At 40.1% G+C, this 12584-nt stretch overlaps 1 protein-coding gene and 1 long non-coding RNA gene across 2 annotated transcripts in view; one reads left to right on the top strand and one right to left on the bottom strand.

The window, feature by feature from the left end:
- The window catches only part of homer2 (homer scaffold protein 2), a 45157-nt gene extending 33451 nt beyond the window's left edge, over nucleotides 1-11706 (bottom strand). Inside the window, exon 1 of the mRNA XM_015342954.2 lies at nucleotides 11257-11706. Coding sequence (XP_015198440.2) covers nucleotides 11257-11261 — 5 coding nt within the window. The 5' untranslated portion in view covers nucleotides 11262-11706. The remainder of the gene's footprint in view (nucleotides 1-11256) is intronic.
- On the top strand, nucleotides 10352-11985 carry LOC107076880 (uncharacterized). Its single transcript, XR_011189695.1, has 2 exons — nucleotides 10352-10430; nucleotides 11648-11985. It is a non-coding gene; the product is annotated as an uncharacterized lncRNA (long non-coding RNA).
- The last annotated feature ends 599 nt before the right edge of the window (nucleotides 11986-12584 follow it).

Below are 12584 nucleotides of genomic sequence, written 5' to 3'. Positions count from 1 at the left end.
ACAGGGTCGAGGAGAAGCCAGAGTCAAACCAGGCAAGCAACGGGTGCAAGGCAGGGTACACCTTGGACAGGACACCAGTCCATGGCAGGGCAGGGCACAGATACAAACGCAGACACGTACGCACTCACGCCGGGGGAAATTATCCCAGAAGTCAATTACACTATCTAGTATGCTTTTGAACCGTGGGAGGAAACTAGAGGACCCAGAGGAAACCCACACAAACACTGGGATAACATACTGTACAAACTCACCCCAGGAACTGAACCCAGGGTCCCAGCGCTGTAAGGTGACAATGTAAACCACTGCTCCACCTTTGTGTGCAATCACAGACGTTAAACTGCATTTTCAGAACATGAAAAAAATGCACAGGTCACTTTGTTTGTACTGCTGATGCGGTGATTTTAAAGCTGTTGCTGCCCTAGATTTAGAAATCTATCCCTGTCCTATGGAAGCAATATAATACTGTAAATAGGCCACTTTTTACACACAGGATATGACAGACATGAATGCAAGCATAGGTAGAATAAACAAAACAAAGTGTGTTATGTGAAATGTATAAATATTTGCTTGTGCTGCACCTTTATTTACATCAAGCGTTTTGAAATTAGGGTGTTGCTTCATTGCCAAGAATTGTAAAGCAAAGTGTCTCTAGGAATACTGGAGTTCTACAATTTCCACATGGAGCAGCTGTAGTCTGACAGCACTGACACTGAACTTTAAATGAGGGATGTGATTTGAAAAAAAAAAACTGGCAAAGTAACCAAAAGTATGAATAAAAAAAGATCTGGCATGCAATTAGAATAATTATCCAATTAACAGACACTGTTTCATTTTTAATAGATCCCAGTTCTGTTGTCCTTTATTTAAAAAGGAACTGCACTTCTGGGCCAAGAAACCTTAATTGATGGGACAATGATATACAAGCAGAACCATTAAACAAACCTAAAGGATGTACATTATACAGAAATTAATTGAAATTGTTTGCCTAAGACAAATCTTTTTTATACATTAATGCTTCTTGGCATAAAGGCACCAAGTGTTGGTTATGGTGCCTGCAGCAAGAGGCAGTTCACATACAGTACATGGCTCTTAGGAGGGCTGTCTGTAGTAGCCAAGAATGACAGGAGTCTGCAGATGTACCCCAGCTCGGAGCCTGATGATGAGCTGTGCCTCGTGACCTTGCGCACATGATAGTGCCTCGAAACGTGTGTGTGTGTGTGTGTGTGTGTGTGTGTGTGTGTGTGTCCGCACACATGGCAGTGCTGCCACACGTGTGTGTTTCCCTGCACACACGACAGTGCCGCCACACATATTTGTGTCCCCCTGCGCACACGACAGTGCCGCCACTTGTGTGTGTGTATGTGTGTGTCCCTGCGCACATGCCAGTGCCGCCACATGCGTGTGTATGTCCCTGCTCACACGACAGTGCCACCACATGCGTGTCTGTGACCCTTTGCCCTCTCTCCAAAGCCAGCCATTAGATACTCCTCACACCTCTGGCTAAATGTGTGTCTGAAGAATTATATTCATTGCTCAGCTGCTCACCTGCTCTACATATTGACACTCAACCTCTTTAGCAGTTTATGAATGGTTAGGAATTAGCTGAGGCTTATGTTATTTAGGCAGTTCATTATAAAGCTCTACAGAGTGGTATCCAGGTCTGACATCAAAGAAGGCCTTAAAAATAACTGATTCCCTCTGACTGAACAGACTCTCTACCCCCTCTCAAAAGACTATGTTGTATATGGGTTAAATCTTTATACTATTGTAATGTTTAAGTAATAACAGAGCACAGGTTACTCTGTAGATCGTGCTGCAGTGGATATACAGTAGCACAAAAAGTGAAAAATACCAACACATTTAATATCATAATATACAGTTAAAAACGTGCAGGACATCATCCAGGTGGGGCTGCACATTGGAGGTGGTGGAGGGGAGTCCCCATTACCTGTTAAGCACTTTGAGTGGAGTGTCCAGAAAAGCGCTATATAAGTGTAACCAATTATAATTATTATAATTAATTAATCCAAGTATTTTCTACAGTGTTCTCTTGAAAACAGGAACCCTTTAACCTGCACTCCAATCTACTGATCTACATACTCCAAGCTATATTGGAAATCGGCAATAGAGGTTTATTCCTTTACAGCCTAGGGGCTTTTTATTACTTGAGTCAAGGAAAGAGCAAACCTTCCATGATCTGAACTGAAACTAAATTCAGGAGCATAACTATTTTAACTTATAGATGTTACAGTATGTGAATCTCTGGGGAGGCGCAGAGAACCATGCAGACCTCCCTCTGATGGGAGACAGTGGCAGAGAAAAAGAAATAGAAGTGACTAGAGGCTGATATATACCCCCTACCTCCCTGTATGTGATGCAACACTTCCCAGAACAAAGAGTTTGCTGAAATTGTATAAACTTTAACATACAGAGCAATCCATCATCTACAACAGTCAACACCAGACCACAAGTGAGCGAAAAGATTACATTCTATTATCTATCCTGGCACTGGTTGTGCACTTAATTAGCATTTGTTAGCTTTGCTAACTGTAGATTTAATGACAAAGCATGAATTAAATTACTTCAGATAGCTATGTGGTGCAAAAGTGTGTGCGCTGCGTTTACACTGATATTTACCACCCTTTGGGAAACATATACAGTAGTACTTAATATCCAGGACAGGCCCTTCCAGATCAAAAGGTAAAGTAAATCATTTGGGTTCATTCTTTACCACCAGCACCAAATACAATGGCAAGCGATTTTAATTGGTGGAAAAAAACATATTCTGCGTGTATAACATGGGCAGAAATGCCAGGTCAGCTTGTCTTTGATGTTAAATTATAGCAGCTCTGGTGACTGAGAGCCAAAATTCTCTAGCTTTCAAGACCTCTTTAAATCATCGGCAGCGTAAAGACCGAGAGTCATGAAAACGGCCCTTATAATTCTTAATTGAACGAATGTGAACCTTCTCTATAGGTTTTAACCTGGTAGAAATTATAAGAGACCTTGAAAACGTGCTGGTTGTGGTCTGTATGAATGAAGATTGGGGATTCGTGAATTATAGAATAGAAAAATGCATTTAGCATTCCTATTTCCAAGTGTAAAGAGATAAGCAATTCCCTGCCTAACCTGTTTTACAACACGCAAGCACTGTACTTCTTAAGTTGTCACCTAGCAGTACCTGTTCCATCGTGGTTAGTAGCTTGGATACTGTTCCTGCACAGTGTACTGTAACTGTGCTTCCTTGACACCAATCATCCATCTGTTTCTGTGTCAAATTCTGACCTTCTGCATGCAAATTCGGAAAAAAGAACATGATCAATGTTGCATTCCTCGCAGTACTAGTGCTGTTTGATCGGTTTCTGAATAGTTACTAAGGCTACTTAATTACATGGGCCAAAATATCAGGACCCTCTGTCAAACAGACTCACACCAGCAGCAGGCCATATATGGGGGCTTGAGGAACATGAGACAGACCCCCAGGACCTTCCCTGGCCAGAACAAGCCTCAGATCTCAATCCTTCTGAAAGCTACATGATCCATCTGTTCCGCCAGTTCAATCCAACTTACTATTCCCCTTGACACAACCATACAAGGAAGTGACACTGCCAGAATGGGATGGAATAGGACTCCACATGCCGAAATCTTGATAGCAAAGGTAGAGATTCCTAATGTTTCAGCCAGGGAGTGAAGTACAGTGATGAAACTTCAGCGCCTAGAAACACTTCTCAAGACTGCCAGAAGGGGCACAGCAGCTGGCTGACATGCTGTCTAAAGTAGGTGTGTAACCGGATACCTACTGTACAGTAAATGGCTGGATGTATGCTGAGAATTGTATCACAAAAAATTATTATCAAATAGAGCATCTATTAACTCAAAGCACCTGTGTCTGAGCTTTCAGAAAGGATTTCATAATGCTATTAGGACAAATAGTTTAAGGAAGACACATGTGCCAAATAGAACCTGATCAGCGTAATTTACTAGAAGTAAGGGTAGGATGCTTCTTTCCCAACCTAAAGGAAAAAAAAACAATCGATATACAGTATGAACTCACTCTAATCCAAGCAGTAGATTTCACATAGAGGCAGAACTTCAAACCTACTTCCCTGCATTTCTTCAACCAGGTCTTTAACCTTTTTAAAGCTCCTTTGACTATAAAGGAATATATGAATGCAACAATAAAATCTGAGCACAGTACTGACAAGACTCCCACACTCGTATTTTGGTTTAAACCTGGTCAATGATGCACATCCATTAAGAACAGAAAGAGGGAGAATGAGGCCATGCCTATAAAACTTCTCAAGAGCAGTGAGCCCACAAGCATAGATATGAAGGTCTTGCAAGGAAAACATTCATAGACAATAACACAGCTGCTGAGCGGTTGCGCCGTGAACCAGGTGCAGAGCAGAGGCCCAGTACCCGTGACCTGCAGCGTGTTGAGCAAGATACCAGAGAGTTCCTGTGCCCTTTCTGGCCCATACAGGAAAGGCACAGCACATTCACCACTGTCTGTGGCAGACTTACTGTAGCTTGCGATCTTCCAGCAACATTAGACCAGGACAAAGAGAAAGCAAATGACTTTGGAAATGGGGGAAAAAAACAACAAATAAAACCAGCTATAGAAATGTATACAAAATCCATAAATGAAAATCAAACACAGGCTCAGAAAGAGAGAAATGGACAGGGAAGGATCTCGCATGTGGCAGGTTCACAATCTCAGGGCTCTGCAGCGTTGCTCAGAGTTGTGCTTCATTGCACACCTGAATAACTATGCGGCCATTTGAGCAGACCCCCTACATGAATGAACAAAGCACATTGCATTTGACTTTACTGAAGGAAGAATATAACTGTAAGCTACTCAGAAATCTAGGGCACAAAATGCATACATTAGCAACTATTTATGAAGGTGAATTACAACAGTGCTTTTGTGTTGAGATTCATATACAGTTAAAGCACCCTCAGCTTCACTTTAGTGAACTAGATATCATCATCCAAGTCACCGAGCACTTATCAGCAGCCAACATGCTGTAACGTTTTCACACAAGGAAATATATATATATAAGCCTTTGCCATCAAATCAAATAGCATTAGAGTTTATCCTTACAATATAAACCTTATCAAGAACATAAACACCACAACTTTGAATCCTTCATATTCATATATTATAAGGCCGTTTTTAGGGTTTTCGTTATGTCACCAGATTCTCTCCTCCATAAAATATTAAAACTTTGTAAGAATTCCATTGACCCCATACAATATTTTATTGCAGCACAATTCATTTAAAAAGCAAACCTTCAATCCTTATATTTTGGGGATTTTAGCATGAACTCTCTCTGTGAATCCTAACGGAATAACTTGTTCCAGACTCAAGAATGATTGTCCATCAGAGATGCCCCCAGGGGCACAAAACGTTGTTCACCACTGGGGTGACATTGAAAACTGGAGGAGGAAAAGGGAAGGATCCACAATTATGTGTCATCTTCCCCTACAGACAATTGTTTCTCACTGTTTGTAAGGTACCAAATGTCGACATTTTCCTGACTCTGGCTTCTAGACTCTGCTTATACATATCAGGATTGAAAGCGCTTGTCACCAGTTTTTGAACGGAATCACAAAATCAAAATGGTTAAAGGTTCAAACTGGGAGAAAATTATCTGCCCTGGGCAGTCTCCTGTTTAATTTACACTGTCAGTGAAGGTGTCTGCTGCAGAAGAGAAACAGGCAGCAGACAAGGTTAAGGGCCTAGGCCCTTACCATCTGCCCCTTAGATTTCCAAACCATATCTGCCTACCTCCTCCATTTCTCATTCTTTAAGTAATATTATTATTTGGTTACAAGAAGTGTAACTGACCTTTTAATAGATACGCAAGAGATGTGAGAACAGAATCTTCTATTCTTTATGTGCATCTTCTGTCTAAAAACAGATTAAGTCATTCAGGAATGGAGCACAGGCACCAAGTGGAAAGCTCTCGGTAGTAATAGACACTTATCTCTTTAAAGAATTTAACCTGCTTAAGATTAGTATCTAGCTACCTCTGTGGTCTTGGCAGTCTTCAGCAACACTCACTGTAGTCCAACAATAGCAACGGACAATGAGTACTCATAAAGTCAGCTGAAAAGAGTGTGGAGTTCTAGTTCTTTGGTTCCATGCAGATGAGTGATTGGGACATACTGTACAGAAATGAAATGTGACGAGACAGTTTAAAAAAAACTAATTCAATAACAATGTATGAAGGTCACTGTACTTCACTATCTGTTCACATTAGGAAACTGCAGCTGGCAGCTCTAATCCAGGCAGTAATAATTTACTGTACCTTCCCAAAGAAGGCAACTCATAAAGTCCCAAAGCTGTGACAATGGGGAAAGGTGTGTGGCACTTGATAACATCACTGTTTGCTTAACACGAACTAAACAGGTTGAAATCTAGACTGGAAAAGTCATTTATGAAATGCCTCATTGATTTCTTTAAAAAAAATTCTGTCCCTATTAGTCTGTCTGCAGAACTGTCCTTCTACTCCTGACTCTTGACCTCATGTGTACTCTTACACACTTTACCCCTAATAATAATAATTAGCAAAAACTTGCTCTAAGTGTGAAAAAAGGACTTGGCACAAAGACACTTCCATACTCAGATTCAGAAGTAATAAAAAAAACAATGGACAACTTGTGAATCATTTACTACATCATCTAGAGTTCAGTTTGTCGTATGTTAATGATTAGCTGGTCTGATTTCTCTGAACTTCGACTGGATTAATGAGTTGCCTAGGCTGTAAGAAGTCTTCTCTTCCAACAGATTTGAGGGTTTTAAGTGGGAGAGTGATATTACCTTCAGCACAGAGCAATGTGGCACAATTAATTAATAATTTGTGATATCATTTAGGCTCTATCAGTCATCTAATCAGAACCTTCACCAATCTTTTTTATGAGATATAATATCATGAGATGATCAGAGCTGTCAGAGTAATTCAACAGCATGGTGAGTGAAAGATTGCTGAAAGACAATCCATAATCTCGCACACAGAACAAACACAGCTCTGGAGGGCAATTACTGGCTAAAAACATGACAAATCAATACTATAGTACCATCAAGCTCCATCACTATTCATTTGCATGAGAATAAAATGCTGAGTAAAATGGAAGACCCATGGATATAACCCACTTTACCTCTCAGTAACATCTGCATAACATTCACAGTCTACAACCTTCAGTTTCATTCTAAACCACTAGTTATTAACGACACATTTACAGAAGCAGATACAGGACAACCTTTTTGTAAAATGGAAATGTGAGTGTTTTTAAAAGTAAAGAACACTGTAAGACTTATTTTGTTGTAAATTGTCCCCAGAAAAGTACAGCTTTCCACTGACTGGAGAGACATTATGCTTTTCTTATCTGAATATTGTTCTAGAATAAAAAAGATCCCCATGGGCACATAAAGAGAGATCTGGGTGAGTGCAGTAAGTACAGAAGCTGTCCCATAGTGTCTGGGAGAAAGAGGTGTGCTTGAAGAGTTCATAATTTTGTGTTCTGAACACTGCATGCTGCAGTATACAGTACATGTCTCTTTAACTTTCCTTGCTTTTACATTTTTATGTAACACAGTCTATTCCCAGACTGAAAACTTCAATCAAGTCATTAACATGGAGTTATTAGAAAGGAGTCATCGAGCTACTGTTCTGCTTGACGACCAAAATGAATTAACGGGGCAAGAGGTGTTGTTTGCGCCGGAGTGATTGATTGGATCAATCACCATTGGCAAGATAACACTATTGATCGTAACAGTCACTGTAAAGTGGGGGTCGGCCACAGGGAAAGTATGTGGAGTGGAGGCTTCAACTCGACAATCCCTTTTTCAAGACTGTTGGGAAAATTTTACTGAAAACTGATGGAAAAAAAAGACAGGCGGGATTAAAATGATTTAAAAGACAAGCCAGCCGAAAAACGTGGCATGCCCTCCCTTTTTACTGCGAGATTCCTAATTGCACGCTGGCCTTTTTAAACCCGAAAATATGATTTATGACACAGCAAAATACACACAACGCCACCCAAGTCTTCTGCTGGGAAGATGTAATTCATAATATTCTGCTCTAACATTATTTGAAGATGTAAAGCAATATTAACTGTCTGCTAGGATAGCTTCTGCAGAGGTTTATTTATAGTGAGGTGTGCATTGAGAACCTAAAGGATAAAATTAGACATTGATAGCTTTCTATGACATGAAGCACTCAGACATCTTAAGACATCTTGGGTTGTGCAGCCCGATTGGTTAAACCCCTTACCTGGCTGTTTATATAACAGGTTACAGGATTAAGCATGAGCTGTAGATTTATGCTGATACCCCGAATAAAAAAAAAGAGCAAAACCCCAACATAACCCTCTAGAACAATGAAAATCCAAGTCTCTGACAAAAATCATGAACAGAATAGAGGTGAGCAGCCCAGCAAGATGTTGTACGATTAAATGATTTAATGCAGTAAACGTGTGTGTAAGACAGGAGTTAGAAGTCAAACCAGTGCTACAGTGCTGTACAGATGGTATGTAACAGAGAAAAAATATGTAGACCTACAGGCTATTATAGTGAGTGTGAATCCATAGATCGATTGTGGTTTACACGTGTTGAAGACAGCTTTCAACAATTAAATTAATCAGCTACTCTTTTTAATTCCAAATGCTTTATAGTCATATGTTTGCATTCTTGCAGAACTATTTCATTTTTCCATCCTACCAACCCTCCCCCCCTCCTCCTCCCAAACATAAGATTTGACAAATTCAGACATTCAGCATAGAACATTCTGGCATCCAAAAAGACTTTAATGCTACCGCATAACACGTTACATTAAATGCGTCTCTCAGAGGCTGGTGAGAAGTCACAACATGTCTCTACAGAGAATACACTTATTTATTTTTATATTGCTTTCCAAGGCCCATATATTACAAACACGTTTCAGTGATGTTTAAAAGGACTATGATATTTAGTGTCCTCACGGGTAGAAGTTTCACTGCGTAAATGTAGATGCCTGAAGGAATGCAAAACACAAAAGGCTGAATTATTATGATAAATATAGACCACACACAGTAAGTGCTGCTTCATTTTGAAAAAAGCCATAACCACATGAACATTTAGAATAAACCACAAATGCAAACTGGCTAGTTCTGTGATTTGTCCTGTAATCTAACAAACTGTAGGAGATGTATATAAATATTCAGCAACAATACTGAGAAAAGCCAAAAATAATTCTTCAGCTCACTACAGCCATGATAGCTGACACATTGTCAAAACAATGCCTCCAGTCTCCAGAGAATTACACCATTTGCAGAAAAACACCAACGACTTTCATATGCCAACAAAACACAAAAGATATGTCCTGAGGATGTCCCAAAGAGCTGTAACTTGACCAGAGGCAGAACTGCATAAATCACCCACAGTTAATAACACATGGCTACGTGGACTAAAAAGATCGATTCTGAGTCTTAGAATAACCTGTTCCAATTCTAAACCGCAGTGCGTTTTTACACCAGCATTAACAAGGGTATTCCAGCTATCAGACTTCAGAAACACTCACACAGCTGAACGGAATTTGACATTTGTAAACAATGCTCTGTGTGTAACAGCTATCTCCATTCAGAGGATTTCAACAGGTGAGATATGCGAGATGTCCTCAAAGACTGCTGTTGCCTTGGTAAAGATGGCAGCCAGTGAAACTAGAGGGGGAAAGCACGGCAGGGCTCCAGGGACAATTACTGTACTTTGATTACAACATTTAAAGTAGACTGCAGCTAAGGACAGACTCCCCTTGCACAGCCACCTGTAGCTGTGTTGCTGCAGGCTGGACATATCGCTTATGTCATCAAAACCTCTAAATGTTCCACATGCAGACCACTCTGGGAAAGATATGGAAATCCACTTTGGCCTTAACCAGTCTTACAGTAAGATAGTTTTAATAAATTAAAACTAAGGAAAGCAAATGGCATGTTGTTCCATCAACTAGGACCCTAAAAGTAAAATAATGAATCCTGCCGTCCGCACATATGACCAGACATTGACTTGTATCGCATAAACTCGGTATTTCATTTTATCTCCCCAGTCGCAGGACATTCGTTTCGACCCATTTTGACAACGGAGCGTAACAAGAAGTGATGCACTCACCTACTGTAAGTGATTCTGAGTGGCAGAATGACAGTTCAGTATTTATTACCCTCATAATCCCTTTACCTTTCCTGTGCTTGCTTTTTAATGAATCGTCCCTGAGCTCACACTTATTGTTTTAAGAGGCACCTTAAACGGAAACGTTTAAAAAGTCGGCTGTGACACGTTTATATGTCAAAGACACATCACGCCAATGTGTTTAGTCTTTGACAGCCGGACATGGCCGTATGATACCAGACCAAAGCTACAGTACATACGACTGACGTTATTTTTTTCTGGAAAGGTCATTCTACCAACGTTTTTTATAGCTAGATAAAAACAATCAAATCATCGACAACTATTACAGTAATCAGATTAAGATTTATAAGAAAAACTGCAGTGAAGAGGTGAATGTGTACCAGGTTTCTAAATGGCATCGATACTTTCCGAGTGATCTGAAAAGACAACGCAAACGCTTAGTGCTATATGTTAAAATCTAGTGTATCTGTAAAACCTGAGGACTATAAGCCTGTTTAAAATTGTATATAAATGTTTGTTCGTAACATCAGAATGTAATTTACGAAATTAAATAAGTCTCTTTAAAGATGCCTTCCTAATAATCTCAACTCAAAAGCGCTCACACAGCGCACGCAGGACCGACGTGTACATGAATCAAAATACCTAGATTTTTAATAAATGTTTTTTTTTATTAAGTGTCTTAATTAAAATTTAATAATCACAGTTTTTATCTCAACTTTTAATATATCTAACAAATTACCTATATGTACACGTGTGTTTAAGAGTGAGAAAACGCTCCTTGATCTGAAAGACTAAAAATAGACTGGTTACACAAACTAGTTACTTTATTAAATAAATCTTTCTATGGCTAGATCGATAAAGATAATATATATTTCAAACTTATCAAATTAACGGATTTGGAAAATCGAATGCGAGGCGCTGGTCTATTTGCTCACGAGGAAAAAAAACTGATTTCCTTATGACATAGATGTTTAAATATAGAAGTAAAAACGCGTGAGGGCATTTTAAAAATGAAAAAAAGGCAGCTGTCAAAACAACACGCGTTCGACATAATGGACACTGACAGCGAGCCTCTGTCAAGTTATACTCACCCCATTTCCTTGGACTTTCCGAACAAACCTCCAAGCTTCCAAAAATAAAGCCTTTGAAGCGAACTTCACCAGCTGCGGTAACAGCAATCTTCAAAAACTTATGCAAAATATCCCCTCTCTCGGTATTAACTGTTCGACGAGTGCATATCGGGACCCTAGCTTGGAGGAGCAAGGACTGAAATATGAGAGTCTGACTCACTCGCACACGGGCACGGAGAAGCTTAATTTTCGTCCTTATATCAAGCCTTTCCTCTTATTTCTGCGAGAGCGCTTTTCCAAGCCATTTAGGAATCTGTCCAATGCAGAAAACACGGGGAGGGGGGGAATCCACAAACGATCACAGCAATGTTGAAATGTATTTTCTTGTTTTTCTAATTTTCTCCCCCAGTAGAAGTGTGTATCTCCGTTCCCTGATGCGCTTGTGTTGGAAGTGAAGCTCGGAACGGCAGCAGCGACACTGAGAGGATTCCACCTGCTCTCGGCAGCAGCCTCCCACACTCTTCAGAGTGACATGGGGCTGGTGCTTAGTTACTACATCTCCAGGGGGCGAGATCCGAGACTCACAACTACAGCACGCCGGTGAATGATCTGCCCCGAGATGCACCTACAGTAGAAATAACGACCTTGCGCAAAACATAACGGGCGTTTAGCAATCAGCTGAATAAAAAGAGCCCACAGAAGAGCACATATAGCGGTGGGTTTCAATAAAACTTTTGTGAGTTAAGAAAATATAGCTCAAAGGGCATTTTAACTAAACTAGAGGCAATGCAAATAAGTTACAGTACATCATTTTTGATAGACCTGTATGAACGGAGAGTCTGGAAAAAGAGGTGTGTGGGGGTACAGTAAATCTGTAATTCTGTCTTTTTAATAATGTTGTATACAGTCAATTGAGCTCGACTCCCCCCGATCTCCGTGATTTTAGACCACGATGCTACAGTATATAATACAGTATGTCTGTTTCTTAAAAAAAAAAGCCACCTGCCACTTCAATGGGATTGTATATAGCGACAGACTTCACCTGTCCTGAAAAGCGCCGCAAAACGACTGTTTTGTTTTACAGCATGAGGCAGGCAAGGCCTCTCAGTTGTGTGCAGCACTTTCTGAAAACCCATCAAGCCGTCAAAACGTTTCAATACAAAAGAGAATTTTGAGACACCCCAGATCGTGCTTTACAGTTTTATAACCATAGAAACTTGTGTTGCTTTTTTATTTTACACAATTAGGTCACCGAGCACTGAGGTATGAGTGAATACAGAAAGCGCCTACAGTGCTTGTATGTCATTGTTGCATTTCTAAAATGGAACTAGTGGCATTGTTCCAAGTGA

This window comes from Lepisosteus oculatus, chromosome 5 (genome assembly GCF_040954835.1).
Source record: "Lepisosteus oculatus isolate fLepOcu1 chromosome 5, fLepOcu1.hap2, whole genome shotgun sequence".
Taxonomy (NCBI): Eukaryota; Metazoa; Chordata; class Actinopteri; order Semionotiformes; family Lepisosteidae; genus Lepisosteus; species Lepisosteus oculatus.
The sequence above is the reverse complement of the archived record's forward strand: the minus strand, read 5'-3'. Positions and strand labels throughout refer to the sequence as shown.